At 52.5% G+C, this 27,471-nt stretch overlaps 1 protein-coding gene across 3 annotated transcripts in view; it reads left to right on the top strand.

The window, feature by feature from the left end:
• The window catches only part of PPP1R16A (protein phosphatase 1 regulatory subunit 16A), a 37,019-nt gene extending 9,740 nt beyond the window's left edge, over nt 1-27,279 (top strand). The window contains exons 2-12 of one of the 3 annotated variants that reach the window (XM_038760527.1): nt 596-2,161; nt 12,917-12,987; nt 13,863-14,008; nt 17,534-17,637; nt 18,837-18,961; nt 21,037-21,162; nt 22,114-22,189; nt 22,365-22,494; nt 24,512-24,689; nt 26,121-26,530; nt 26,794-27,279. In XM_038760527.1, coding sequence (XP_038616455.1) covers nt 1,903-2,161; nt 12,917-12,987; nt 13,863-14,008; nt 17,534-17,637; nt 18,837-18,961; nt 21,037-21,162; nt 22,114-22,189; nt 22,365-22,494; nt 24,512-24,689; nt 26,121-26,530; nt 26,794-27,073 — 1,905 coding nt within the window. In that variant the 5' untranslated portion in view covers nt 596-1,902 and the 3' untranslated portion in view covers nt 27,074-27,279. Of the gene's footprint in view, nt 1-592; nt 2,162-12,916; nt 12,988-13,862; nt 14,009-17,533; nt 17,638-18,836; nt 18,962-21,036; nt 21,163-22,113; nt 22,190-22,364; nt 22,495-24,511; nt 24,690-26,120 lie in introns of those variants that run through there. The other 2 variants (XM_038760528.1, XM_038760529.1) reach the window with 2 other exon arrangements.
• Nucleotides 27,280-27,471: the final 192 nt, after the last annotated feature.

Here is a 27,471-nt window from a genome sequence, read left to right as displayed (position 1 = left end):
CAGAGCCGTCCACCCAGGGAGCGCTCAGTCAGGACGTTTGAGTGGGTGACTTGGTGGTTGCTGGAAGTCAGGGATCCCCTACAGCTCTGTGTGCTTATCATCATCAATCGTATTTATTGAGCACTTACTGTGTGCAGAGCACGGTACTAAGCGCTTGGGAAGTCCAAGTTGGCAACATCTAGAGACAGTCCCTACCCAACAGTGGGCTCACAGTCTAGAAGGGGGAGACAGAGAACAAAACCAAACATACTAACAAAATAGAATAGATATGTACGAGTAAAATAAATAAATAAATAGAGTAATAAATATGTACAAACATATATACAGGTGCTGTGGGGAAGGGAAGGAGGTAAGATGGGGGGATGGGGAGCTTATTGCTGGGGAGGGTGATTCGTTCAATCGTATTCACTGTGAGCCCAATCAATCAATCAATCATTCAGTCGTATTTATTGAGCGCTTACTGTGTGCAGAGCACTGTTACGGCGGAGAGCTGAAGAGATGGGATCGCCTCACTATCTCCCACAGAGACCGCCTCTCTCCGGCCCCCGCCCCGGCTGGGCCCCTTTCATGTGCTTCCTCGTTCCTTCCTTTTCAGGCCCGTGGGAGCCGGAGAAGCCTGGAGTCTGCCAAGAGGGAGGAGTCGGCCTGCCCTCACACCGGAGAACGGGATTCACACCGGATTCTCCTCTCCATCTCCCCTCCGCTGCCCCCGCTCCCAACACACACGCAAGCATACATGCTCCTCTACCCCGCTGCTGGCTCTGCTATGGAAGTCGTGCAATAGCCGTCCACTCCGGCTCCTCCTGCTCCTCCTCCAGACTCGGCCCCGGGTGGAGCCAGGACCGAGCCAGAGCCCAGCGATCGCCCGGAAGGAGAGGGCCAGCCGCCAGCCCAGGGAATTCCGGCCCGCGGCAGGGCAGAGCTCCCCGCCTCAGGACCAGGGAGCAGCTGAACCTCCCCTTTCCCAGAGGCATTCCGGATTGAGGGAAGGATAAGAGGAAGCAGCCGCCTCAGGATTGCCAGGCCCCGGACCCTGCGCGGCAGCGGGGAAGGAGTCCACCCCTGGCCACCTAGCCGACCCCGGCTAGCAGCGGGAATGGGGGCGACCCCCCCGTGCTGGTGAGCGGAGCCGTCCCACGGGGCAGCGTGGGGAGAGGAGCAGGAGCCGGAAGGAGGGAAGGAAGGACACAGCTATGGGCAGAAGTCTGGGCAGACCTGTTGATCTTTCACCTTGGAAAGCGGTGGTTGTTCCTGCCGGGACCCTGGCCGAGGTAGCCACCACCAGGTGATTGGTTGCCTGCCCTGTTGTGCCTATGCTCGGCCCCCCAACCCTTCTCCTTCCCAAAGCCCAGAGGGAGGCCAGAGCCCTGTTATCCGGATAATTTAGCTTCAGCACCACTCTGACCTGACCTGAGCCAGCCGGACGGGATTGACAGGCGGGGGATCCGGGGGATCCGCTTCCCTCTCCCTCCAACTTCCACCCCATCTCCGAGCGCCCACCCTCCTCACCCACAGGGTTTGAGGCCTGACCTGTCAGGGATTCTTTGCTCGGAAGAAGAGGAGCCCGCAGGCCTGCCAAGAGACTTTTGTCACCTCCCTTTCTCATCCGGCAGGCTCCTGCCCCACTTTTCCCTTTCTCCCCTTCCCTCACCCTAGCCGGGGTTCTCCCGTCCTCCCTCACCATTTCCCCTCCCGGACAGGGGGCCGTGCGGGCGGGGGCCCCCCCAGAGTGATGGAGCGGGGCCTCTCCTCTCTGAACCACTCGGCCAAGGAAGTCACCCGGGGCTAAAACCCCCCTGCTGCCGTGCCAGGCAGGGCAAGGCGCTGGGTGCCATTAGGTAATGCCCTCCACGGGCTCGGGTGGGCTCTCCCCATCCCCACGTCGGCCTCTCCGGCCCCATCATGGCGGAGCACCTGGAGCTGCTGGCGGAGATGCCGATGGTGGGCAGGATGGGCACCCAGGAGCGGCTGAAACACGCCCAGAAGAGGCGAGCTCAGCAGCTGAAAAAGTGGGCACAGGCCGAGAAGGAGGCCCCCAGCAGGAAGGCCCGTGGGGAGCCCAAGCAGAAGAAGGGCAGCAGGAAGAGGGAAGAGAAGAAAGTGCTCTTCCCACCCAACATCACCCTGTTGGAAGCAGCCGCCCGCAACGATCTGGAGGAAGGTGAGAGCCCGGGGCCCGGGACCTCCCCGAGAGAGCCCAGCCCCTGTACAAGGGACGGCAGGGACCCACCTTCCTCCGAGTGGTCCCGGAGAACAGTCTGCCCCTGGGAGAGTTGGGGTGTTCGTCCGTTACCTTGCGGACCGGACTCGGGCCTTCTGCCTTACAGTCACCCCGTGCTGATGGCCCGTCCCCACCCCATTCATGAGCTCTTAATCTCCCCCGAGACCCCCAAGCTGGAAAACGGCTCACCCGGTGGAACACCCTGATGGCCACTGAGGAGCGTGGAGCCGGGCAGATGCCAGCTGAGCCCTGTGAGAAGGGTTGTACCCCTTAACCCCGTGGGTCTAGAGCTCAACCTGGGGCCATTTTGATCACGGGGCACCCGGGGTGGGGAAAGAGTGCCTTGTTTAATAATAATAATGATGATGGCATTTATTAAGCGCTTACTATGTGCAAAGCACGGTTCTAAGCGCTGGGGAGGTTGCAAGGTGATCAGGTTGTCCCACGGGGGGCTCACAGTCTTCATCCCCATTTTCCAGATGAGGTAACTGAGGCCCAGAGAATCAATCAATCAATCAATCAATCGTATTTATTGAGCGCTTACTGTGTGCAGAGCACTGGACTAAGCGCTTGGGAAATACAAGTTGGCAACATATAGAGACAGTCCCTACCCAACAGTGGGCTCACAGTCTAAAAAGGGGGAGACAGAGAACAAAACCAAACATACTAACAAAATAAAATAAATAGAATAGATATGTACAAGTAAAATAAATAAATAGAGTAATAAATATGTACAAACATATACAGGTGCTGTGGGGAAGGGAAGGAGGTAAGATGGGGGGATGGAGAGGGGGAGGAGGGGGAGAGGAAGGAAGGGGCAAGTGAAGTCAAGTGACTTGCCCAAAGTCACACAGCTGACAAGTGGAGGAGCCAGGATTTGAACCCATGACCTCCGACTCCAAAGCCCGGGTTCCTTTCCACTGAGCTACGCTGCTTCTTCAATCCATCTTCGTGTCATCTTCATCCATGGGCTCCTGGCAGGAGTTAAGGCTCTGTCTCTTCTCCTCCCTCTCTTCATCGTTGCCTTTAATAATAGTGGTATTTCTTAGAGAAGCAGCGCGGCTCAGTGGAAGCGCTTACTCTGTTCCAAGCACCGTTCTGAGTGCTGCGGTAGATGCAGAATCGTCAGGTCGGGTACGATCCGTGTTCCACGGTGGGTTCCCAGTCTAAAATCAATCAATCAATCGATCGTATTTATTGAGCGCTTACTGTGTGCAGAGCACTGGACTAAGCGCTTGGGAAGTCCAAGTTGGCAACATATAGAGACAGTCCCTCCCCAACAGTGGGCTCACAGTCTAAAAGGGGGAGACAGAGAACAAAACCAAACATACTAACAAAATAAAATAAATAGAATAAATATGTACAAGTAAAATAAATAGAGTAATAAATATGGCACAAACACATATACATATATACAGGTGCTGTGGGGAAGGGATAAAATGTGATCTTGTATCTACCCCAACCCACAGCACCATGCAAGCACTTAGTAGACTCCATAACTACCAAGGCTATAGATGTGGAGAGAAAAGAGAGGGTCAGGGGCAGAGAGAGACAGAGGCAGACAGGATGCCACGCGCATGCCCGTCAAACAAAACCCACACCGTACTTTCCAAGGGAATTCTTTGTTCAAGGCAGCCAAGCAGGGGAGGTAGAGCTGAGGAGCAAGCATCCTTTTCTTCCGCTCATCATCATCAATCGTATTTATTGAGCGCTTACTGTGTGCAGAGCACTGGACTAAGCGCTTGGGAAGTCCAAGTTGGCAACATATAGAGACAGTCCCTACCCAACAGTGTGCTCACAGTCTAAAAGGGGGAGACAGAGAACAAAACCAAACATACTAACAAAATAAAATCAATAGAATAGATATGTACAAGTAAAATAAATAGAGTAATAAATATGCACAAACATATATACATATATACAGGTGCTGTGGGGAAGGGATAAAATGTGATCTTGTATCTACCCCAACCCACAGCACCATGCAAGCACTTAGTAGACTCCATAACTACCAAAGCTATAGATGTGGAGAGAAAAGAGAGGGTCAGGGGCAGAGAGAGACAGAGGCAGACAGGATGCCACGCGCATGCCCGTCAAACAAAACCCACACCATACTTTCCAAGGGAATTCTTTGTTCAAGGCAGCCAAGCAGGGGAGGTAGAGCTGAGGAGCAAGCATCCTTTTCTTCTGCTCATCATCATCATCATCAATCGTATTTATTGAGCGCTTACTGTGTGCAGAGCACTGTACCCCCGTTGCTTGCCCTATTCCTGGTACCCGCTGGTATTTCTGAGGTCATCTCTACCATCATCCTAGCCTTCCTGAAGGTCAAAGCAGAAGTGACCGCAGAAGTCAAGGTCAGTTACCGGGAGCTGGGCTGTAGTGGAGGAGGCCCGGGGAAGGCGGCGACGTGGTTGGATTTTACAGCGGCTGGGGTAGATACACATTAAACAGGTTGGACACAGAGTCTGTCCCACGTGGGCCTCACTCTTTTAACCCCCGTTTTACAGATGAGGTCACCGAGGCACAGAGAAGTGAAGCGACTTGCCTGAGGCCACAAGTGGCGGAGCCGGAATTAGAACCCAGGTCCTTCGGACTCCCGGTCCCGTGCTCCTCACCCAAAAGAAGCACCTTCATGGGTTCTGTTGTGGAAGCAGCGTGGCTCAGTGGGAAGAGCACGGGCTTGGGGGTCAGAGGTCATGGGTTCAAATCCTGGCTCCGCCGATTGTCAGCTGTGTGACGTTGGGCAAGTCACTTCACTTCTCTGGGCCTCTGTTACCTCATCTGTAAAATGGGGATTAAGATTGAGCCCCACGTGGGATAACCTGATCACCTTGTTTCCTCCCCAGCACTTAGAACAGTGCCTTGCACATAGTAAGTGCTTAACAAATGCCATTATTATTATTATTATTATTATTATTCTGTTCATCGGCCACAGTTCAGGTGGCAAGGTGGTGGTCAGAATTTTGGAATTGGCTGGCTTAATAAAGGAGAACCAGCCATGGGATGTCCAGAGGTAAGAACCAATGTGGCCTCGTGGAAAGAACCCAGACCTGGGAGTGGAAGGACCCAGTTTCTAATCCTGACTGCCACTTGCTGGTTGTTCTGACCTTGGGTAAGTCATTTAGCTTCTCTGTGGCTCAGTTTCCTCATCAGTAAAATGGGAATTTGATACCTTTTCTCCCTCCCTCGTTAGGCTGGAAGTCCCTTGTGGAACAGGGACTGTGACTTATTGGATTGTATTTTCCTCAGTGCTTAGAGCAATGCTGGGCACTTAGTATGTGCGTAACAAAAATTACTATTATTTGTGTTCTAGACCATTAAAGCTGGGGGTGACCTCTCTGCAGAGGAAACCACGAGCCTGGGGCAAAGCCAAGATCGCCTATCTGTCCCAACCAAGGGCAGTTGAGGCCTGGAAATAATAATAATAATAATAGCATTTATTAAGTGCTTACTGTGTGCAAAGCACTGTTCTAAGCACTGGGGAGGTTACTAGGAGATCAGGTTGTCCCACTGGGGGATCCCAGTATTCATCCCCATTTTACAGATGAGGGAACTGAGGCCCAGAGAAGTGAAGTGACTTGCCTAAAGTCACATAGCTGGCAATTGGCAGAGCCGGGATTTGAACCCATGACCTCTGGCTCCAAAGCCCGGGCTCTTTCCATGGAGCCACGCTGCTTCTCTGAGCCACACTGCTATCCACATAGTAAGCGCTCCCCCCATTTTCCTCTGCTTCTCCCCTCCCGATCACCCCCAATCCCTCCCTCTGCTCTACCCTCTTCCACTCCCCACAGCCCTTGTGTATATTTGTACATGTTTATTACTCTATTTTATTAATGGTGTGTCTATATCTATAATTTTATTTATCTATTTTGATGGTATTGACACCCGTCTACTTGTTTTGTTGTCTGTCTCCCCCTTCTAGACTCTGAGCCCCTTGCTGAGCAGGGTTCGTCTCTATCTGTTGCCGAGTTGTACTTTCCAAGCGCTTAGTACAGTGCTCTGCACACAGTAAGCGCTCAATAAATACGACTGGATGTTCAGGTCACCGTGGCTTAGTGGAAGGAGCCCGGGTTTTGGAGCCAGTGGTCGTCGGTTCTAATCCCGCCTCTGCCGCTTGTCAGCTGTGTGACTTTGGGCAAGTCACTTCACTTCTCTGTGCCTCAGGTACCTCATCTGTAAAATAAAATGGGGATTAAAGCTGCAAACCCCACGTTGGACAACCTGATGACCTTGCATCTACCCCAGTGCTTAGAACAGTGCTCGGCACATAGTAGGCGCTTAACAAATACCATTATTATTATTATTATTATCAGTTTCCACAGGGTTGGGGCTGAGCTGTCCTCAAGAGGGGAGGGTGGGTGGGCAGACCTGCCTTCTGGGAAGGGATCCAGCCTCTCAGCGGGCTGAGAGAGTCGTGGTTTGCCGGGGTGGGAAGCGGGGTGGCTTGGCTGGAGTAATAATAATAATAATGATGGCATTTATTAAGCGCTTACTAGGTGCAAAGCACTGTTCTAAGCGCTGGGGGGTTACAAGGTCATGAGGTTGTCCCACGTGGAGCTCCCAGTCTTTATCCCCATTTTACAGCTGAGGGAACTGAGGCCCAGAGAAGTGAAGTGACTTGCCCAAAGTCACACAGCTGACAAGTGGCGGAGCTGGGATTTGAACCCAGGACCTCCGACTCCAAAGCCCGGGCTCTTTTCCACTGAGCCACGCTGCTTCTCAAGTGCCATCTCCTTTCCAACAGCCCGAGCAACTCTCTCCAACATTTGTGCCAGAGGGGCTGGCCACTCTGGGAATGAGATAGTCCAGCTGGCCCACCTCAGGTTCAGACCCCGCTCCCGGGAATGGCTTCCTTTCTGGGCTGCAGCCAGGCCCCACTTGGGAGGAATGATGATGATGATAATAATAATAATAATAATAATAATAATAATAATGGCATTTATTAAGCGCTTACTATGTGCAAAGCACTGTTCTAAGCGCTGGGGAGGTTACAAGGTGATCAGGTTGTCCCACGGGGGGCTCACAGTCTTCATCCCCATTTTCCAGATGAGGGAACTGAGACACAGAGAAGTGAAGCGACTTGCCCAAAGTCACTCAGCTGACAAGTGGCGGAGCCGGGATTAGAACCCACGACCTCTGACTCCAAAGCCCAGGCTCTTTTCCACTGAGCCGTGCTGATGAGGATGATGATAATAATGGCAGTATTTAAGTCCTTCCTGTATGCCAAGCGATGTGCTAAACTGTAGGGTAGATGCAGAAAAATCAGATTGGACACAATCCCCGTCCCACAGCGGGGCTCCCAGTCTAAGAGGGAGGAAGAACAACGTAGAGAAGCAGTGTGGCTCAGTGGAAAGAGCCCGGGCTTTGGAGTCAGAGGTCATGAGTTCAAATCCCTGCTCCGCCGCTTGTCAGCTGTGTGACTTTGGGCAAGTCACTTCACTTCTCTGGGCCTCAGTTCCCTCATCTGTAAAGTGAGGATTAAGACTGTGAGCCCTCTGTGGGACAGCCTGATCACCTTGTTACCTCCCCAGCGCTTAGAACGGTGCTTTGCACATAGTAAGCGCTTAACAAATACCATCATTAGTATTATTATTTGACAGGTGAGTAAACTGAGGCCCAGAGAATCTGCGACTCTGCCCAAAGTCACACAGCAGGCCAGTGGCAGAGCTGGGATTCGAACCCAGGTCCTCTGACTCCCGGGGTAGGGTCCAGATTTTCAGTTTCACCCCGGCCATCAGCCTCTTCCCGCCTCCCACCGGCCGTGGCCCTTTTTTGGGCTAATGCAGGGTGCCCGAAGTGGGGCCGAACATGCGAGTGGGTAGGGGCTGCTGGCAGGAGAAGGCGGGAGGAGATGGAGGGGAATCCGAGAAGCAGCGTGGCTCAGCGGAAAGAGCCCGGGCTTTGGAGTCAGAGGTCATGGGTTCAAATCCCAGCTCTGCCAATTGTCGGCTGGGCGACTTGGGGCAAGTCGCCTCACTTCTCTGGGCCTCAGTAACCTCATCTGCCAAATGGGGATTAAAACTGTGAGCCCCACGAGGGACAACCTGATCACCTGGTAGCCTCCCCGTCGCTAAGAACAGTGCACATAGTAAGCGCTTAATAAATGCCACCATTATTATTATTATTATCAGGCCTTCCCATCTCCACTCCCCCTCCCCTTCCTCCCCACCTTCCTCTCTCCCCTTCTCTTAACCTCATCTTACCTCCTTCCCTTCCCCACAGCACCTGTATATATGTCTGTACATATTTATTACTCTATTTATTTATTTTACTTGTACATATCTATTCTATTTTATTTTGTTAGTATGCTTGGTTTTGTTCTCGGTCTCCCCCTTTTAGACTGTGAGCCCACTGTTGGCTAGGGACTGTCTCTCTATGTTTTCAACTTGGACTTCCCAAGCGCTTAGTCCAGTGCTCTGCACACAGTAAGCGCTCAATAAATACAATTGATTGATTAACCTCCCTGTCTCCTCTCCTTCCCACTTATTGCTCCGGAGCTCCAATTACAGTGAGGTCACTTTGGGGCCAGGAAGAGTTTTTACCCGGGAAGCCTAGGGGATGGGCACACTCAATCCCTTTCTCCCTGTCTCCCTCCCCGACCGAGAGGAGCCAGAAGCCAGATCCAGGCGCCACTCTTCCCCGTCCCCAGCTGAGTAGCTTCTCTTCTGTTTACTGTCCAGCCCCTCATCTCCCCCCCCCACCTTCATCACCTCTAACAACTTCAATCAATCAATCAATCAATCGTATTTATTGAGCGCTTACTGTGTGCAGAGCACTGGACTGCTTGGGAAGTACAAGTTGGCAACATATAGAGACAGTCCCTACCCAACAGTGGGCTCACAGTCTAAAAGGGGGAGACAGAGAACAAAACCAAACATGCTAACAAAATAAAATAAATAGAATAGATATGTACAATCAATCAATCGTATTTATTGAGCGCTTACTGTGTGCAGAGCACTGGACTAAGCGCTTGGGAAGTCCAAGTTGGCAACATATAGAGACGGTCCCTACCCAACAGTGGGCTCACAGTCTAGAAGACTTGGTCCCTTGGTCCCTCATCTTACCTCCTTCCCTTCCCCAGAGCACCTGTATATATGTATATATGTTTGTACATATTTATTACTCTATTTTACTTGTACATATCTATTCTATTTATTTTATTTTGTTAGTATGTTTGGTTTTGTTCTCTGTCTCCCCCTTTTAGACTGTGAGCCCACTGTTGGGTAGGGACTGTCTCTATATGTTGCCAACTTGGACTTCCCAAGCGCTTAGTACAGTAAGTGCTTAATAAATACGATTGATTGATTCAAGCAGTTCCCAACTCTCCTGCCACCCTTTCAGCCCCGTCTCCCCACTCTCCCCTCCTCAACTACCTTCCTCTGCCTGGTCTTACATAATAATAGTAATAATGGCAGTTTATTAAGCACTTACTATGTGCAAAGCACTGTTCTAAGCGCCGGGGAGGTTACAGAGTGATCAGGTTGCCCCATGGGGGGCTCACAGTCTTAATCCCCATTTTCCAGATGAGGTAACTGAGGCCCAGAGAAGTGAAGTGACATGCCCAAAGTCACACAGCTGACAAGTGGCGGAGCCGGGATTTGAACTGATGACCTCTGATTCCAAAGCCCGGGCTCTTTTCCACTGAGCCATGCTGCTTCCCCAGGTCATTACAGTCACAGTCTTTTAGACTGTGAACCCACTGTTGGGTAGGGACCGTCTCTATATGTTGCCAACTTGTACTTCCCAAGCGCTTAGTACAGTGCTCTGCACACCGTAAGCGCGCAGTAAATACGATTGATTGATTGATTATTGGGCCAGCCAAACTGGAAGACAGGCCGGTTAGACTGAAGAAGATGGGAGTCCGCAGTCTCCCCAGGCTCTGGGGCCGGGGGTGGTTGGACTGGATCCTGTGGAAGAGGGAGGAGCCCATGAGGGGACTGTAATCTCTGTTTTGTTTCTTGGGAATGTGAACCCTTTGATCTCTGTGGATTTGGGTTCCTGGGCTAACCAGAGATTGAGGAAGCCAGGGAGTGGTCAGAATGACTCTTTCCCCTCCAAGCGGTTAGTGAGGCCGTGTCTGTTGCGCCTCCAAGAGTAAGCAGCGTGGCTCAGTGGAAAAAGCCCGGGCTGTGGAGTCAGAGGTCATGGGTTCAAATCCCGGCTCCGCCAGTTGTCAGCTGGGTGACTTTGGGCAAGTCACCTTACTTCTCTGGGCCTCAGTGACCTCATCTGTAAAATGGGGATTAAGACTGTGAGCCCCCCATGGGACAATCTGATCACCTTGTAACCTCCCCAGCGCTTAGAACAGTGCTTTGCACATAGTAAGCGCTTAACAAATACCATCATCATCATCATCATCCTGTCAGTGGTGCCCCCCCGGCTCTGTCAGGTTTGGGGGTCCTGCCCTGATGAGGCCAAGTGAGGACTTGAAGCTGCCAACCCCTCGGCCGCCCTAGTCTAACATGGGGATGAAGACTGTGAGCCCCCCGTGGGACAATCTGATCACCTTGTATCCCCTCAGCGCTTAGAACAATGCTTTGCACATAGTAAGCACTTAAAAAATGCCATTGTTATCATTATTATTATTATTAACATCCCCTCCCACACTTACCCCTGTGGGTTGGGGGAGATGGTCCTTATCGGGAAACAGTCTTCCTTTGGGAACTGAGGGATGGTTTTCCTCTCAGGACAGTGCTCTGCACACAGTAAGTGCTCAGTAAATGCCACTGATGGATTAATTGATTGATGATGTTTGCCCTCATTAGAATATTAGACAGTCTTCCTTTGGGAACTGAGAGGGACGGTTTTCCTTTCAGTACAGTGCTCTGCAGACAGTAAGTGCTCAATAAATACCACTGATGGATTAATTGATTGATGATGTTTGCCCTCATTAGACTATTAGACAGTCTTCCTTTGGGAACTGAGAGGGACAGTTTTCCTTTCAGTACAGTGCTCTGCACACAGTAAGTGCTCAGTAAATGCCACTGATGGATTAATTGATTGATGATGTTTGCCCCCATTAGAATATAAAACAGTCTTCCCTTGGGAACTGAGAGGGACGGTTTTCCTCTCAGTACAGTGCTCTGCAGACAGTAAGTGCTCAGTAAATACCACTGATGGATTAATTGATTGATGATGTTTGCCCCCATTAGAATATAAAACAGTCTTCCTTTGGGAACTGAGAGGGACAGTTTTCCTCTCAGTACAGTGCTCTGCACACAGTTAAGTGCTCAGTAAGATGATATTTGCCCCCATTAGAATATAAAACCGTCTTCCTTTGGGACTGAGAGGGACAGTTTTCCTTTCAGTACAGTGCCCTGCGCACAGTAAGTGCTCAGTAAGATGATGTTTGCCCCCATTAGAATATAAAACAGTCTTCCTTTGGGAACAGAGAGGGACAGTACTTGTACTTCCCAAGCGCTTAGTACAGTGCTCTGCACACAGTAAGTGCTCAATAAATACGATTGAATGAATGAGTGAATGAATTTAGCTGCTGGAAATTAGGGAGTGCAGTCGGCCCCGGCTCCGCCAGTGTGAGGGAGTAAGCGCTTCCCTAGACGCGCTTCTTCTAGACTGTGAGCCCGCTGTTGGGTAGGAACCGTCTCTGTTGCCAACTTGTACTTCCCAAGCGCTTAGTACAGTGCTCTGCACACAGTAAGCGCTCAATAAATACGATTTAATGAGTAGGAGGAGGCTGTCCTACCGGCTGTAAGAACCAAAACCAGGGTGGAGGGGTGGGTGGGAAAGGGGACCCACCTCCAGGCGAGCACCTGGCAAGTAAGCGGTCAATAAATACGATTCAATGAATGAATGAATAGCGTTGAGAGCTCACCTCCTCCAGGAGGCCTTCCCAGACTGAGCCCCCTCCTTCCTCTCTCCCTCCCCATCCCCCCCGCCTTACCTCCTCCCCCTCCCCACAGCACCTGGATATATGTTTGTACTGATTTATTACTCTATTTTACTTTTACATATTTACTATTCTATTTATTTTATTTTGTTAATATGTTTTGTTTTGGTGTCCGTCTCCCCCTTCTAGACTGTGCTCCCGCAGTCGGGTAGGGACCGTCTCCCTATGTTGCCAACTTGGACTTCCCAAGCGCTTAGTCCAGCGCTTTGCACACAATAAGCGCTCAGTGGAAAGAGCCCGGGCTTTGGAGTCAGAGGTTGTGGGTTTGAATCCTGACTCCGCCACATGTCTGCTGTGTGATCTTGGGCAAGTTACTTCCCTTCTCTGGGCCTCAGTGACCTCATCTGTAAAATGGGGATTAAGACTGTGAGCCCCACGTGGGACAACCTGATCACCCTGTATCCTCCCCAGCGCTTAGAACAGTGCTTTGCACACAGTAAGCACTTAACAAATGCCAATTATTATTATTATTATTATTATGTCTGCTGTGTGATCTTGGGCAAATCACTTCACTCCTCTGGGCCTCAGTGACCTCGTCTGTAAAATGGGGATTAAGACTGTGAGCCCCACGTGGGACAACCTGATCACCCTGTATCCCCCCCAGCGCTTAGAATAGTGCTTTGCACACAGTAAGCGCTCAACAAATGCCAATTATTATTATTATTGTTAATAAATGCGACTGAATGGATGAATGAATGAATGATTGAATGAAAAATCTTGCACCTCACCTCCGCCATGCCCTGTGCCTCTCCAGAGCCCAGGCCAACTGTCTTGTCTCCTCTTCCCAGTATGCCAGTTCCTCCGGAGTGGAGTCAGCCCCAACTTGTACAATGAGGATGGCCTCACGGCACTGCATCAGGTGAGCCCCCCCTCCCCACCCGCCATCGTCCTCTTCCCAGCTTCCCCATCTCCAGTCCTCCCCATGCCAGGCTGGGCATCTCTTGAGCGTTAGGACCGCTCCAGGGAGCGGAATTCGATCAATCCTCCAATCAATCGTATTTATTGAGCGCTTACTGTGTGCAGAGCACTGTACTAAGCGCTTGGGAAGTACAAGTCGGCAACACATAGAGACAGTCAATCAATCAATCAATCAATCGTATTTATTGAGCGCTTACTGTGTGCAGAGCACGGTACTAAGCACTTGGGAAGTCCAAGTTGGCAACATATAGAGACAGTCCCTACCCAACAGTGGGCTCACGGTCTAGAGGAGGGAGACAGAGAACAAAACCAAACATACTAACAAAATAAAATAAATGGAATAGATATGTACAAGTAAGATAAATAAATAAATAGAGTAATAATGGGGATTAAAATGGGGATTAAGATTGTGAGCCCGCCGCGGGACAACCTGATCACCTTGTAACCTCCCCAGCACTTAGAACAGTGCTTCACACATTGGAAGCTCTTAATAAATGCTGTCATTATGTACAAGTAAGATAAATAAATAGAGTAATAATGGGGATTAAAATGGGGATGAAGATTGTGAGCCCCCCGTGGGACAACCTGATCACCTTGTAACCTCCCCGGCGCTTAGGACAGTGCTTGGCACATAGGAAGCTCTTAATAAATGCTATCATTCCTATCATTATTATCTACTATTATTATCATTATTATTATTATCATCATTATTACAATTGCTATCATTGCGATGCCAGGGAGGGTTGCCAGCCAGGGTGAGGAGGCGGGCGCCCGGGCCCCGGGACCATAAGCATAGGCTCTGCCCGTGCCCCACAGTGCTGCATCGATGACTACGGGGAGATGGTGAAGCAGTTACTGGAGGCCGGGGCCGACGTCAACGCCCGCGACACCGAGCTGTGGACCCCCCTCCACGCCGCCGCCACCTGCGGCCACCGGCACCTCGTCGACCTTCTCATCACACAGTAAGTCGGTCAGGCAGTCGTGTGTATGGAGCGCTCCCGGTGTGCAGAGCGTTCGGATTCACTGAGCACTTACTGTGTGCCGAGCACTGTGCTGAGCGCTTGGGAAGTATACATCGGCCACATACAGAGACGGCCCCTACCCAACAACGGGCTCACGGTCTAGGAGGGGGAGACGGACAACGAAACGAAACATGTGGACAGGTGTCAAGTCATCAGAATAAATAGAAATGAAGCTAGATTCATTCATTCATTCATATTGAGCACTTACTGTGTGCAGAGCACTGTACTAAGCGCTTGGGAAGTATAAGTCAGCCACATCTAGAGACGGTCCCTACCCAACAACGGGCTCACGGTCTAGAAGGGGGAGACGGACAACGAAATGAAACACGTGGACAGGTGGCAAGTCATCAGAATAAATAGAAATGAAGCTAGATTCATTCACTTAATCATATTGACCACTTACTGTGTGCAGAGCACTGTACTAAGCGCTTGGGAAGTATAAGTCGGCTACATATAGAGACGGTCCCTACCCAACAATGTGCTCACAGTCTAGAAGGGGGAGACGGACAACGAAATGAAACACGTGAGCAGGTGTCAAGTCATCAGAATAAATAGAAATAAAGCTAGATTCATTCACTCAATCATATTGAGCATTTACTGTATGCAGAGCACTGTACTAAGCGCTTGGGAAGTATAAGTAGGCTACATATAGAGACGGTCCCTACCCAGCAACGGGCTAACGGTCTAGAAGGGGGAGACGGACAGTGAAACAAAACACATGGACAGGTGTCAAGTCATTCAGAATAAATAGAAATGAAGCTAGATTCATTCATTCATTCATTCAGTCGTGTTTATTGAGGGCTTACTGTGTGCTGAACACTGTATAAGCGCTTGTAGGGACCATCTCTATATGTTGCCAACTTGGACTTCCCAAGCGCTTAGTACAGTGCTCTGCACACAGTAAGTGCTCAATAAATACAATTGATTGATTGATTGATTGGGAAGTATAAGTTGGCCACATATAGAGACGGTCCCTACCCAACAACGGGCTCACAGTCTAGAAGGGGGAGACAGACAACGAAACAAAACACGTGGACAGGTGTCAAGTCATCAGAATAAATAGAAATAAAGCTAGATTCATTCACTCATTCATTCAATCATATTTATTGAGCGCTTACTTTGTGCAGAGCACTGTACTAAGCACTTGGGAAGTACAAGTTGGCAACATATAGAGACGGTCCCTACCCAACAGCAGGCTCACGGTCTAGAAATGCACATCATTAACAAAATAAGTAGAATAGTAAATATGTAAGTAAAATAGAGTAATCAATCGTGGCTCAGTGGAAAGAGCCCGGGCTTTGGAGTCAGAGGTCATGAGTTCGAATCCCAGCTCTGCCACATGCCTGCTATGTGACCTTGGGCAAATCAATCAATCGATCAATCGTATTTATTGAGCACTCACTGTGTGCAGAGCACTGTCCTAAGCGCTTGGGAAGTACAAGTTGGCAATACATAGAGACGGTCCCTACCCAGCAGTGGGCTCACAGCCTAGAAGGGGGAAACAGTTTTGTGTCTGTAAACAAAACATATTAACAGAATAAAATAAATAGAATAAATATGCTCCCAACCTCTGAATCCCAGGGAAAACCGGAAGAAACATCAACTCCCTCACCCATAGGTCACGAGGTTTTGCTTTTCGTAGTCTCATAAAATTAGGAGGTTGTTCTTCCAAATTTGGCTGTAGCTGTACAGTTTCTCCTAACTGTTGCTGGGTAGACTTCTCGGAAGTCGGTGAAGCCACTTCCATCAGGAGCCCTTCCCTCTGGGGCCCAGTGCCTTGTCAAGCCAGCGACCCTCCAGCTGTGGACTGGGAACCAACTGAGCAGTGGAGATGGTGGACCTGGTGGTGATGGGGCAGTTCCTCGCCATCTTGGGCTGGAGAGGGGGCAGCCAGGTGCGTGGCTGAGGATTTCCTGGAAAAGGCAGAGAAAAAGACGCGTCAGAGGAGCCTGCCCAGAGACTGGAAGCCCCTGGCAGAGCAGAGGATCTTCCAGGGGAAGCTGGGCCCAGAGCTGAGGACTGGGCAGAGGCTTTGGGGCCACCGATCGAGCGGCCTGCCCTCCAGGAAACCCTGAGCAAGTCCAATAGTTCCTGGCAGAACTCTCCCTGGGGGAGGGATGGGGTTGCCTAGAAAGAAGGAAGCAGGGTCTCGCCCAAAGGCCGGAGCCGAGCGGGGAGCTAGAGTTCCCGGCCTGCTGGTGCAGGCCTGGACGGGACAGGGCCAGGAAGCCTTCCTACTGGAGTCTTAGAGAGGCAGAAGGGGCAGTAGGTTTCTGCAGAGGGAGGGAAGAGGAAGCAGCTTCCATCCATTATGCAGAACGAGAACCGTCGGGCGAGCAGGGCCGAGAAGAAGCTGGGGGTCAGACCCTAATAACCCTCACTGTGCCTCGTTCTCGCCCGTCCCACCATCGACCCCCGGCCCACGTCCTCCCCCTGGCCCAGAATGCCCTCCCTCCGCACATCCGCCAAGCTAGCTCTCTTCCTCCCTTCAAAGCCCTACTGAGAGCTCACCTCCTCCAGAAGGCCTTCCCAGACTGATCCCCCTCCTTCCTCCCCCACTCCCCATCCCCCCCACCTTACCTCCTTCCCCTCCCCACAGCTCCTGTATAGATGTTTGTACAGATTTATTACTCTATTTCACTTGTACATATTTACTATTCTATTGATTTTATTTTGCGAATATGCTTTGTTGCCTGTCTCCCCCTTCTAGACTGTGAGCCCGCTGTTGGGTAGGGACCGTCTCTAGATGTTGCCGACTTGGACTTCCCAAGCGCTTAGTCCAGGGCTCTGCACACAGTAAGCGCTCAGTAAATACGATTGATTGAATGTATTTTATTTTACTTGTACACATCTATTCTATTTATTTTATTTTGTTAGTATGTTTGGTTTTGTTCTCTGTCTCCCCCTTCTCTGCCCCGCCTTGTAGACTCCCCTTTTAGACTCCCCTTTTAGACTCCCCTTTTAGACTGTGAGCCCACTGTTGGGTAGGGACTGTCTCTATATGTTGCCAACTTGTACTTCCCAAGCGCTTAGTACAGTGCTCTGCACACAGTAAGCGCTCAATAAATACGATTGATTGATTGATTGATTGAATGAATGAATGAAAGTTGACCCTAAGTCAGCAGTAAGTCACTGGGCAAATGGGTGGAGCCTCCAGGAGCCCGTGAGGCCTTCTCTCTTCTGCCTCCGGCTCAGGACTCCCCAGGCTGAAGAGTTTAAAGGGCCCAGGGCAGTGGCTTCCTGGGAGGCAAGATGGCAAACTCCAGAACGGATCATCCAGGGCCACGGTTGGGGGGCCTTCCCGTGACCCCGGAGGGCGCGGGGGGCAGGTGAGCTGAAATGGGAGGGACCCGACGTCAGCCGCCAGGAATCTGAATCGCAGTAGAGACCAAAGCAGCGGACGAAGACGCCAAGCAGAGCATCCGGGCGAGGAGTTCTGTCCTCCACCCCTCTCTCTGTCCTTAGTGGTGCCAACCTCCTGGCAGTGAACACGGATGGAAACATGCCCTACGACCTGTGTGAAGATGACTTGACCCTGGACTCCATCGAGACGGCCATGGCCGACCAGGGTAGGTGGTCCCCTTCATTGGCCTGGGGCTGCAAAGGCCTTGTCCTGTCTGTCGGCGGGAGCGACTGGGGGCTGGGCAGGGCAAAGCCCCCAGGCGAACCTTAGACCGGCGGTGATGAGGGGTTCAGGGCCGCGGAGAATCCAGGGAGTGGGCCCCAAAAGCTTCAGTCAGGGACTGAAAACTACCAGACTTCTAGACTGTGAGCCCGCTGTTGGGTAGAGACCATCTCTATATGTTGCCAACTTGGACTTCCCAAGCGCTTAGTACAGTGCTCTGCACACAGTAAGCGCTCAATCAATACGAGTGAATGAATGAATGAATTACCAACAGCGGCTCTTCCCTCAGGCTCTCTCCCCGGGGACGTGCCCTGTACCTGATTCAATCAATCAATCAATCAATCAATCGTATTTATTGAGCGCTTACTATGTGCAGAGCACTGTACTAAGCGCTTGGGAAGTACAAATTGGCATCACATAGAGACAGTCCCTACCCAACAGTGGGCTCACAGTCTAAAATGAATTCATTCATTCATTCAGTCGTATTTATTGAGCGCTTACTGTGTGCAGAGCTTGGGAAGTACAAGTTGGCAACATATAGAGATGGTCCCTAACCCACAGTGGGCTCACAGTCTAGAAGGGGGAGACAGAGAACAAGACAAAACACGTTAACAAAATAGAATAAATATGTGCAAATAAAATAGAGTAATAAATATGTACAAACATATATACACTCATTCGTTCATTCAGTCGTATTTATTGAGCGCTTACTGTGTGCAGAGCACTGTACTAAGCACTTGGGAAGTCCAAGTTGGCAACATCTAGAGACGGTCCCTACCCCACAGTGGGCTCACAGTCTAGAAGGGGGAGACAGACGACAAAACAAAACATCATCATCAATCGTATTTATTGAGCGCTTACTGTGTGCAGAGCACTGGACTAAGCGCTTGGGAAGTCCAAGTTGGCAACATATAGAGACAGTCCCTACCCAACAGTGGGCTCACAGTCTAAAAAACATGCGAACAAAATAAAATAAATAGAATAAATCTGTACAAATAAAATTGAGTAATAAATCCATACAAACATATATACTGCCCGGGCTGGCCTCGGGGATTTCAGGGGGAGGGAACTATGGGAGGCGAGGTGGTGGGGGGACCAAGGCTTGTGACTCCCAATAGTGGCATTGAGCTCTGGGCCCCACAGGCATCACTCAGGACAGTATCGAGGAGGCTCGGTCGGCCCCGGAGAAGCGCATGCTGGAGGACATTCAGAGACTGCTGCAGGCCGGAGCGGATCTCAGTGCCCCGCAGGACCACGGCGCCACGCTGGTGAGATCGGCTGACCTGGGGCGGGAACGGGGCAGGGAGCCCCGGGAGGTCATCATCATCATCATCGATCGTATTTATTGAGTGCTTACTGTGCGCAGAGCACTGTACTAAGCGCCTGGGAAGTCCAAGTTGGCAACATATAGAGACGGTCCCTACCCAACAGTGGGCTCACAGTCGAAAAGGGGGAGACAGGGAACAAAACCAAACGTATTAAAATGAAATAAATAGAATAGATATGTACAAGTAAAATAAATAGAGTAACAAATATGTACAGTGGAGGTCCAGCTCCATTGTCCCGGGTTCTCGGGGATGCCCTCACCACGGCCCTCTTCTAGTGGCCCCTAAGGGCCAGCGGGAAATCCAAGGCTCTGCCCAACCTGGACGGACGCTAGAGTAGGCCGGACCGCGGGGTTTCTTCTGCCCAGGGAAGGCTATTCTGTTGACCAACCGCAATAGATTTGGGGCAGTCCATCAATCAGTCGTATTTATTGAGCGCTTACTGTGTGCAGAGCACTGGACTAAGCGCCTGGGAAGTCCAAGTTGACAACATATAGAGACGGTCCCTACCCAACAGTGGGCTCACAGTCGAAAAGGGGGAGACAGGGAACAAAACCAAACGTATTAACAAAATAAAATAAATAGAATAGATATGTACAAGTAAAATAAATAGAGTAACAAATATGTACAGTGGAGGTCCAGCTCCATTGTCCCGGGTTCTCGGGGATGCCCTCACCACGGCCCTCTTCTAGTGGCCCCTAAGGGCCAGCGGGAAATCCAAGGCTCTGCCCAACCTGGACGGACGCTAGAGTAGGCCGGACCGCGGGGTTTCTTCTGCCCAGGGAAGGCTATTCTGTTGACCAACCGCAATAGATTTGGGGCAGTCCATCAATCAGTCGTATTTATTGAGCGCTTACTGTGTGCAGAGCACTGGACTAAGCGCCTGGGAAGTCCAAGTTGACAACATATAGAGACGGTCCCTACCCAACAGTGGGCTCACAGTCGAAAAGGGGGAGACAGGGAACAAAACCAAACGTATTAACAAAATAAAATAAATAGAATAGATATGTACAAGTAAAATAGAGTAACAAATATGTACAGTGGAGGTCCAGCTCCATTGTCCCGGGTTCTCGGGAATGTCCTCACCATGGCCCTCTCCTTGTGGCCCCTAAGGGCCAGCAGGAAATCCAAGGCTCTGCCCAACCTGGACGGACGATAAAGTCGGCTGGACCGCGGGGTTTCTTCTGCCCAGGGAAGGCTATTCTGTTGACCAACCGCAATAGATTTGGGGCAGTCCTGGTCCCTAGGCCCCATTCACCCCACCGCCATCCATCCCATGACTCCAAGAGGCCATATTAGCCACATTAATCTTCCGGTCACCAGAAAGCCGAACCACTATGATGCCAAGGCTGTGCCCAACCTGGACGGACGCTAGAGTAGGCCGGACCGCGGGGTTTCTTCTGCCCAGGGAAGGCTATTCTGTTGACCAACAGCAGTAGATTTGGGGCAGTCCATCAATCAGTCGTATTTATTGAGCGCTTACTGTGTGCAGAGCACTGGACTAAGCGCTTGGGAAGTACAAGTTGGCAACATATAGAGACAGTCCCTACCCAATAGGGGGCTCACAGTCTAGAAGGGGGAGACAGAGAACAAAACCAAACATATTAACAAAATAAAATAAATAGAATAGATATGTAGAAGTAAAATAAATAAATAAATAGAGTAACAAATATGTACAATGGAGGTCCAGCTCCATTGTCCCGGGTTCTCGGGGATGCCCTCACCACGGCCCTCTCCTAGTGGCCCCTAAGGGCCAGCGGGAAATCCAAGGCTCTGCCCAACCTGGACGGACGCTAGAGTTGGCCGGACCGTGGGGTTTCTTCTGTCCAGGGAAGGCTATTCTGTTGACCATCCGCAATAGATTTGGGGCAGGTACAGGTATATACAGGTACATATATACGGGATGAAGATGGCATTGTGGAGTAGAAGTTCCAGGTTCTCATTCAGTCATTCATTCATTCAATCGTATTTATTGAGCGCTTACTGTGTGCTTCTCCCTCCTTCCACGATCCCTGCAGCTGCACATCGCCTCAGCCAATGGCTACTTGGCAGCCTCGGAGCTGCTTTTGGACCACAAGGCCAGTATGACTGCGAAGGACCAAGATGGCTGGGAGCCCCTCCATGCTGCTGCCTGCTGGGGTCAGGTGAGGTCAGCCCTGGGCACCGCCAGGAGGGAGGAGACGAGAGGAGGGGGGCACTGCCCTGCCCTGCCGCTCAGGACACTCACGGACAAAAATAATAATAATAACGATGGCATTTATTAAGGCGCTTACTAGGTGCCGAGCACTGTTCTAAGCGCTGGGGAGGCTCCAAGGTGATCAGGTTGTCCCACGGGGGGCTCACGGTCTTCATCCCCGTTTTCCAGATGAGGTCACTGAGGCCCAGAGAAGCGAAGTGACTTGCCCAAAGTCACACAGCCGCCATGGGATTTGAACCCGTGACCACTGACTCCAAAGCCCGGGCTCGTTCCACTGAGCCACGCTGCTTCCCTTAAAGGGATGATGATGATGGGTAGCGGGGCGGAGGGGGTTTTGTGGGCACGGCCAGGCTGAGGAGGCGGCCCGCTAAAGAGGGAGTGAGGTTTCATTTTGAGGGTGGAGGGCCAATTGAGGTAGGAAGGGGTGGGATGCCAGGACTTGTTCGGGAATGCGAGACCGACCAAGGGGGTGCTGGGGGGCAAACGGGGGGCCGGACGCCATTGTCAAGTCGGGGCCCAGATCGGTCCTGGAGGACCAGACCCCCACGGCTCCCTCTCCACTAGAGTTGGAGCCCCAACTCCTGTGCCAGGATAGGCAGGGTCCCCACTAGCTCATTCATTCATTCCTTCAATCGTATTTATTGAGCGCCCACTGTGTGCAGAGCGCTTGGGAAGTACAAATGGGCAACCTGTAGAGACGGTCCCTACCCAACAAAGGGCTCACAGTCTAGAAGGCGGGTTCTGCTCAGGCAGAGAGAGAATCCGTCCCCCGTCCCAAGTCCCTCGCTGCGGCAAAACCCTGGCCGGGTGAGGCGGGCGGACAAGATCAGAGGTTTGGCGGCGCGGAGGCAGGGCGCTGGGCCTGGCGGGGTAGGGGCAGCTCAGTCTGTGCCCACAGGTCCACCTGGTGGAGTTGTTGGTGGCGCACGGGGCGGATCTGAATGCGAAGTCAGTGCTTGATGAGACGCCCCTGGGTGAGCCCCTAGCTCCCGGGCACCGCCGGCGGGGGAGGAGAGGGATGGGCCACCCAGCCAGGGGCGCGGGCAGGGGCGGACGCTGGGCGTCGGTGGCTGGTTGGGGGAACAAAGGCCGGAGGCCCTGGCGGGGGGCCAACCGGGCCGGGCTGGCCTGTGGACCTGCCCCCCTCAGACGTGTGTGGGGACGAGGAGGTGCGAGCCAAACTCCTGGAGCTGAAGCACAAGCAGGACGCCATCCTACGCTCCCACGACCGCCACAAGACCCTGCTTCAACGTCGCACCTCCAGCGCTGGCAGCCGGGGGTGAGATTGGGCGGCCCTGCCTTGGCACGCCTGCCCCGCCGCGCCCCCCGAGCCCCTTCCCCACCAACCCTGCCAATCGTCCAGGGCCTTTGCCCAGTTGGTTTCCGGAGCCAGCCCCATGAGGGGCCCTATCCCTGCCAACGACCGCTCTAGACCCGGGCCTGGAAAGGCCAACCGACCCAGTCCCCTGCCTCCAGCCCCTCCCAGCCTAACCGCATGCAAATTCCTCCTTTCGTCATTCATTCAATCGTATTTATTGAGCGCTTACTGTGTGCAGAGCACTGGACTAAGCACTTGGGAAGTACAAGTTGGCAACATATAGAGAAGGTCCCTACCCGACAGCGGGCTCACAGTCTAGAAATCACACTCTGCCTGACCCTTTCCACCTCTCCAAGGCCTCCCATCCCCGCTGGGTCCATTTTTCTCTCTATCTTTATCTCCCCCGGTGACTAGGAGACCAAAGGTCTTCCTGCCCCTTATAATAACAACGATGGCATTTATTAAGCGCTTACTATGTGCAAAGCACTGTTCTAAGCACTGGGGAGGTTACAAGGTGATCAGGCTGTCCCACAGGGGGCTCACAGTCTCAATCCCCATTTTACAGATGAGGTCACTGAAGAACAGAGAAGTGAAGTCACTTACCCAGTCACACAGCTGACAAGTGGCGGAGCTGGGATTTGAACCCATGACCTCTGACTCCAAAGCCCGGGCTCTTTCCACTGAGCCATGCTACTTCTGGTCCATTTTTCTCTCACTCTATCTTTATCTCCCCTGGTGACCAGGGGACCCAAGGAGCTAGCCTCCCTGCCCCTTATAATAATAACGATGGCATTTATTAAGCGCTTACTATGTGCAGAGCACTGTTCTAAGCGCTGGGGAGGTTACAAGGTGATCAGGTTGTCCCACGGGGGGCTCACAGTCTTAATCCCCATTTTACAAATGAGGTCACTGAAGCACAGAGAAGTGAAGTGATTTGCCCAAAGTCACACAGCTGACAAGTGGCAGAGCTGGGATTTGAACCCATCACCTCCAACTCCAAAGCCTGTGCTCTTTCCTCTGAGCCACGCTGCTTCTGGTCCATCTTTCTCTCACTCTATCTTTATCTCCAGCGCTTAGAACGGTGCTCCAGTGCTTAGAACAGTGCTTTGCACATAGTAAGCGCTCAATAAATGCCATCATTATTATTATTATCTCCCCCGGTGATGACAGGAGACCAAAGGTTCTAGCCTTCCTGCCCCTTATAATAATAATGATGGCATTTATTAAGCACTTATTATGTGCAAAGCACTGCTCTAAGTGCTGGGGAGGTTACAATAATAATAATAATAATAATGGCATTTATTAAGCACTTACTATGTGCAAAGCACCGTTCTAAGCGCTGGGGAGGTTACAATAATAATAATAATAATAATAATGATGATGGCATTTATTAAGTGCTTACTGTTTGCAAAGCACCATTCTAAGCACTGGGGAGGTTACAAGGCGATCCGGTTGTCCCACGGGGGGCTCACAGTCTTCATCCCCATTTTCCAGATGAGGTCACTGAGGCCCGGAGAAGTGAAGTGACTTGCCCAAAGTCACAGAGCTGACAGTTGTCAGAGCCGGGATTGGAATCCTCTGATTCCAAAGCCCGTGCTCTTTCCAGACGGTCTCCGCTTTCTTCTCCCCCTGCCCCCTCTAATCTTTCAATCAATCAATGAATCGTATTTATTGAGCGCTTACTGTGTGCAGAGCACCGGACTAAGCGCTTGGGAAGTACAAGTTGGCAACATATAGAGACAGTCCCTACCCAACAGTGGGCTCACAGTCTAAAAGGGGGGCTCTTTTGCCCCCCCAGGTTTCCCCGGAAACAGAGCCTCCCCTTCTTCGTCCTCAACCCAGAAAGCAGGGGCTTGGCCCAGGAGTGCCTCGATTTGGTCCGGGGGATGGATGGGAGGGTGTGAGGCCAGCCACCCCCGTGAATTTATATTGGGGCCCGGTTGTAGGTGTTGAGTTGGGTTTGTGCCTGCCCCCGCAGGAAGGTGGTCCGGCGGGTGAGCGTGACGGAGCGCACCACCCTGTACCGCAAGGAGCATGCCCGGGAGGCTATCGTGTGGCGGCAGGAGCAGACTGGCGAGGCCCAAGTGGGCGAGGGCGAGCCCGGCGATGAAGACGAGGATCGGCAGACTGACGCCGAGCTCCAGCTGCAGAGCGGGGTGAGCGGGGCGGGAGAGGGCCCACCTGGGTGGGGGGAACCTGAGCCACGGTGCCCCAACCTCGTCACTAGGCCGATCCCAGTCATACGCCATCCCAACCTATCCTATGCCCAAATATTACGACCCCCCCCCCACAACCCTTCATCCACCACAGTCGCTCCCTTAGTCCCATCCTCACATCAAATCCCAGCTCCGCCGCTTGTCAGCTGGGCGACTTTGGGCGAGTCACTTCACTTCTCTGGGCCTCAGTTCCCTCATCTGGAAAATGGGGATGAAGACTGTGAGCCCCCCGTGGGATAACCTGATCACCTTGTATCCCCTCCAATGCTTAGAACGGTGCTTTGCACATAGTAAGCGCTTAATAAATGCTGTCATTATTATTATTATTATTGTAACCTCCCCAGTGCTTAGAACAGTGCTTTGCACATAGTAAGCGCTTAATAAATGCCATTATTACTATTATCATAACTTGAGCTCCCATCCCAATCCATCACCCTGGCTTCTGTCCACTCAGGGAGCCCCATGCCACCACCTTGCCACTGCTGCCACTCTGCAGCCCAGCCCTGGACCCAAACCTTGTCCTCACACTAAAGCACTGACATCTCTACCATCTCCGTACGGCTCAGTGGAAAGAGCCTGGGCTTTGGAGTTGGAGGTCAGGGGTTCAAATCCCGGCTCCGCCAACTGTCAGCTGTATGACGTCGGGCGAGTCACTTCACTTCTCTGGGCCTCAGTTCCCTCATCTGGAAATTGGGGATGAAGACTGGGAGCCCCCGTGGGACAACCTGATCACCTTGTAACCTCCCCAGCGCTTAGAACAGTGCTTCGCAAATAATAAGCGCTTAATAAATGCCATCGTTATTATTATGAGGGGCAGGGAGGCTAGAACCTTTGGTCTGTCATCACCGGGGGAGATAATAATAATAATAATGATGGCATTTATTAAGCGCTTACTATGTGCAAAGCACTGTTCTAAGTGCTGGGGAGGTTACAAGGTGATCAGGTTGTCCCACGTGGGGCTCACAGGCTTAATCCCCATTTGACAGATGAGGTCACTGAGGCCCAGAGAAGTGAAGTGACTTGCCCGGAGTCACACAGCTGACAAGTGGCGGAGCCAGGATTTGAACCCATGACCTCTGACTCCAAAGCCCAGGCTCTTTCCACTGAGCCACGCGCTTTATTCTGTTTATTTTATTTTGTTAATATGATTTGTTCTCTGTCTCCCCCTTCTAGACTGTGAGCCCACTGTCGGGTAGGGGCCGTCTCTCTATGTTGCCAGCTTGGACTTCCCAAGCGCTAGTCCAGTGCTCTGCACACAGCAAGCGCTCAATAAATACGATCGAATGAATGAATGCTTTGCATATAGTAAGCGCTTAATAAACACCATCATTATTTTCTCCCCAAACTCACGGACGCCTGTCTCCCCCGCAGGAGGCCTCCCTCGCCCCGGGCAGCCCAGCCGGGGTAGAGTCGGGTACGGTGGGACCGGATCAGCGGAATGGCAGCGTGGGAGTGGTCCCGGCGCCTCCCACCCGCCACCTCTACTCCAAAAGACCGGACCGCAGCGTTTCCTACCAGCTGGCCACACACGATTCCCCGGCGCCCGGGGCCCTCACCCGCAGTAAGGCCCACCACACCCTGGCCGACCTCAAGCGCCAACGCGCAGCCGCCAAGCTGCAGCGCCCGCTGCCCGAGGAGCCCCCTCCTGCCCCGGGCCCCGGCCGGGGCTCCCCTCCCCTCCCCGTCTACTACACGGAGGCCAGCGGGGACCCCCCGTTGCTGAAGCTGACGGCCCCGGCGGAGGAGGCGCCCGCCGAGAAGAAGCCGTGCTGCCGGCTCATGTGAGCGGGAGAGGGGTGGCTCCCCAGGACGCCCCTGAGCAACAAGTCCACAGCCCCGGCGTGTCGGGGCATCCCACCCATCCACTCCAGCCAACCCAAGCCCAGACCCCCCGTCAGGCCCTGTGGAAGCCTCCCCCGGGCTCAGAGTAGGGACACGGAGCTGTCTGGGCACTCCTGGGGGGGGCAGAGGGTCTCCTCATCCCTTATCGCCCTCCCCACCTAAGGCAGAGTCAAGCCCATCCTGAGGGAGGGCTTCTCGGCAGGGAGAAGACGGTCCCTGGAAGGTCGAATGATGGGAAAAGGCCCAATCGCGGAGCAGCCGGACAGATCCTGGGGACCCAGACCCACCTCTTCTCCAGCCGAGAGGACCCGGGGCAAGGCTGGCGGGGTCAGAAGAGCCTAAACTGGACCCCCCCCCGGCCGCCCCGTCTGCCCTCCCCTCCCAGCCGGAGTCCTCCACTAGATCCAGGTGGCCTCCGACAGCCTGATGCCCCAACCCTTCCCGGTTCCAGGGGTCTCCAGGCGAACAGCTGGGAGGAGTGAGGTGGCAGGGAAGAAAAGAGAGGGAAGTGGGGACTCAGGTACTCAGCGCCCTTGGCCTCCAGCCCCGGGCTCCTCTCAGGGGACAGCCCTCTCCTCTCCGTCTTGGTGTTCTGGGTCGGGACCGGGCGGCGCGGGGGTGGTCAGAGGGGATGTATTTTCAATGTTTTTACTCTGTGCGTCCTGATAAAGGAAATTTCTGCCTCGGAGGTGTGCCCGTCCGCCTGTCTGGGTGCGTGTGTCTGTTTGTCTGTGAGGCCAGCCTTTCTCCTGGCTTCGTGCTTCCCCGGAGCCCTGGGAAGGGGGTGGAGGGCAGAGTGGAGGTGGACCGGGAGCCGGAGCGGGGGATGAGGATGGGGGTCTGCAAAGAAGTATCCATTCCTCACTCGGCCTGGCATACT

The sequence above is a fragment of the Tachyglossus aculeatus genome, chromosome 18 (genome assembly GCF_015852505.1).
Source record: "Tachyglossus aculeatus isolate mTacAcu1 chromosome 18, mTacAcu1.pri, whole genome shotgun sequence".
NCBI lineage: Eukaryota > Metazoa > Chordata > Mammalia > Monotremata > Tachyglossidae > Tachyglossus > Tachyglossus aculeatus.
The sequence above is the reverse complement of the archived record's forward strand: the minus strand, read 5'-3'. Positions and strand labels throughout refer to the sequence as shown.